Source organism: Andrena cerasifolii, chromosome 11 (genome assembly GCF_050908995.1).
Source record: "Andrena cerasifolii isolate SP2316 chromosome 11, iyAndCera1_principal, whole genome shotgun sequence".
Classification (NCBI taxonomy): domain Eukaryota; kingdom Metazoa; phylum Arthropoda; class Insecta; order Hymenoptera; family Andrenidae; genus Andrena; species Andrena cerasifolii.
Window position 1 is genome coordinate 448592 of NC_135128.1, and position 3080 is coordinate 451671.

Sequence of the window (3080 nt, forward strand, 5' to 3'; positions counted from 1 at the left end):
GGTGTAGAAATAAATTCTGTTCGATTTTAGGGCTCAATAACAGTTTAACTTAAAAAAATATGAAAACAACTCAATCATCGAAATAATTTCCATTATTGTTAATTCCCTTTTGCCATTTGTCTGGCAGCTTACGAATAACACCGCGAGAAAAATTCGGTAGCTTTATACTGATTATGTAAATCCAATCGGAAATAATTTATTCATACACTTAATATTATTTTTTAGATTTAGTTATGTTGGCCTTTATTAAACTACGGATTTTTACCTCAATAACGAATTACTGTCACTTGTCGCACATTTTCTGTTACATTACCTTTTCGTTTATGCCTTATTTGAAAACGAAATTTACGTATTTCTTGTTCTCTCACTTGAAACAATTATTATTTAAGATTCTGCTTTAAAAAAAAAAACTGTGTAACGCGGTTCCTTCGATGCATGCCGACTTGCTTGTTCGTACCTTCGTAGTACAAGCGCATCAGCCTACCGCGTAGCCAACACTTCAACGGGAGCTCGGGCGGAAGGCGCGCGCTCTGATTGGTCGGGGGTTTTTGTTAATATCTCGTTAACGAAGCTTTGGACAATATTTTCGCTAAGGAAAAAGTTGTTTCAAATCACCCCCTGAGTTACCCCTTTTAAGGAACTCCGACATTTTTGGGACTCCCTGTATATATATATATATATATATATATATGGCTTTAGCCATCCATCTGGCATGGTGGAAAGCTCCAGGAACATGAAAACGATTTCCGTTCGGACAAGTTCTACCAAGAAAAATAATCATCAATTCGAGGAATTCCACATAATCACCTCTTGGTTGCTTCTGCTGTATTGTATTGAAGCAGAAGTTCAATTTTAATTCTATGTCCTGGAGCTTTCCATTGACATAATCATCTTTTAAACCTGACCGAAAATTTGATTATTTAATTTTCGGTCAAACTTTTTGAAACTATTTAAATAACGATATTTCAGGAGCTGAAGATTTTGATATTTTTACTTCGAATACACTTCTTAGAACTAATTCGTAAATATGGTGACGTCACGGAAAGTACAGTAAGTCCCGCCCGATCATTTGCTCTAAAATAACGCAAGCACCTTTCAATCGTCCCATATTTGTGGAAGTTGTATCGCAGCAAATCGCTTGTACGGTATCTGTTAATTGCCAATCTTCTAACATGTCGAATACTGCTAACGCTTGGTCTTTACCAGTAGATTCTATTATCGCAGGAACCCCCAGAAGTTTTTCCTTTTGTTGGTATGTAATAACTACAGGCAATCTCTCTACCCGTTTTCTGCCAGATAAACATGCTAGCATTTTACCATCCCAATGGACTGTTATAATTTTCGGCAGATTTTTCTAAAATATTTCCCGCAATTTCGAGGTACGTTCTGCGCGAAGACGATGGCGCATACGCCGAACTGAAGAGCGATTGATTATCAAATCGTTTAAGTTATGTCCTAAAGATTCGGCAGAAGCAATAATGATGCGAACTGCATTGCAATCACTGACTTTGCAGTTGTCCAATGATGCAACGAGCTTCATGTTGATAACGTCCTGTTTCCCCCTTGGCTTCTTTGGGTTATTTGGACGTGGTTCATTAAGAAGATCAGGCTCCTCTGTAATACTCGGACCTTTGAATGCAGAATATTCTGGTTCATCACTAGATGAAGTTGATTCAAGTTGTACTAATTCTGTAATGCAAGAAAAAAAGTTACCTCAAATCTAGAAATACGTTAAAACAAATTAAATATTAGAAATACATGTATGTATATCAAATTTAGATATATATACCTTCTACTTCCGCCATTGCATCAAATCGTTGTCTCCGTATCTCAGCTTCTTCTTGTCGAATTGTTTTCCGCTGTTCCCTTTCTGTTAAATTTCTATCCACTCCAATCATTGATCCTGGTCTCCCCTTTTGTCTTTGACTTAATAGAAACAGTCTATCATTTTCAATATTCATCATAGTTAATGCATCACTATGAGCAATATCAAAAAGATCATCTAGTGAGTCAACAAATTTCTTTTCTCTGTTTTGTTGTAGCTCAGATTTGCGTTGTCGAGACCGTTGCAATAGTCGAAAACTTTCATACAACGCTATTAGTTTCGTAATACTATTATATGATTGTCTTACGGGGATACGTGATTTCTCCCAAAACACTTCCACTTCTTTTATAACCATCGCGGTACTTGGTCGAATTTCCAATTTTACTTTCCGCAAATTGTAAAACAATACACGTAATACTTGCCCATTACTAGGAAGTTTTGAAGTAATAATTTGACTTCCGTCGTGCCCCAGCAAATATATTGAATCAGAATTTCTCATTTCCATTTTTCTAAATTCACTTTCTGTTTCACACTCCGTTATATTCACACGAACTGGCGATGCGCGCTGTTTCAATAAAGTCCAAGAACCAAATATTATACCTGTAAATACTAAAGAACTCGACACGGTACCTTAGAGGCCTAGTATAAGACTAAGAGTTCGCGCCACCTTTGGAGAGCTATTTATGCAGCCCTCGTACAGGTACGCGTCCCTCAAGCGACGCCAGAAACGCGCGGGGAAAATTGGCGCGAAAATGCGTGAGCAGCGGAAGGTATCCACTTCCGCCAGCCGAAAAATACCTACCTGGGTGAATCTGGCTGTCAGACAGGTAACGCGGCGATAGCCTGACTCACTCCGGCCCATGGCGAAAAACCGGAGAGTAGATAAGGGAGGGTTGCCTATATCGTACCACTTAAGACATTTTACGTTATATTTTATATTTGGTACTACTTTCAATGCAAATAACTATTGGATATTGTAGCTTGATCTTTTAGGCACCTACTTATTATTTGCTTAACCGTTTGTTCAGAACAAATTAATTTGTTATTAATCTTTTTGTCACATACTGGTACGATTTACTTTATATTGAATGTAATACGTACTTAAAATGTATGTAAAATATTCTACATTAAACCTGCTTTTGGGAAAATACAAAAATACATTACATAATTGCATTGTTTGGTTGTTATCAGCTAAAATAAACTGGTAAAAAGTTACATCAATCATACCAGATTTTTTAAAATGTTTATAGCACGC

At 36.9% G+C, this 3080-nt stretch overlaps 1 protein-coding gene across 1 annotated transcript; it reads right to left on the reverse strand.

Annotated features, from left to right (window-relative positions):
• Positions 1-961: 961 nt before the first annotated feature.
• LOC143374755 (uncharacterized) lies at positions 962-1991 on the reverse strand. The gene is made up of 2 exons (XM_076823168.1): positions 1790-1991; positions 962-1689 (listed from the first exon to the last, which is right to left on the reverse strand). Exons 1-2 carry the CDS (start codon positions 1962-1964, stop codon positions 1355-1357), a joined length of 510 nt encoding a protein of 169 aa, XP_076679283.1. The 5' UTR covers positions 1965-1991; the 3' UTR covers positions 962-1354.
• Between the last annotated feature and the right edge of the window lie 1089 nt (positions 1992-3080).

What these genes read in the sequence shown, in the direction of transcription:
- LOC143374755 (XM_076823168.1), bottom strand. Translation starts at nt 1,964, where the DNA reads ATGATGAATATTGAAAATGATAGACTGTTTCTATTAAGTCAAAGACAA. An exon ending in TGCAATGGCGGAAGTAGAAG is followed by an intron (nt 1,690 to 1,789) that starts GTATATATATCT and finishes CTTGCATTACAG; the next exon opens with AATTAGTACAACTTGAATCA.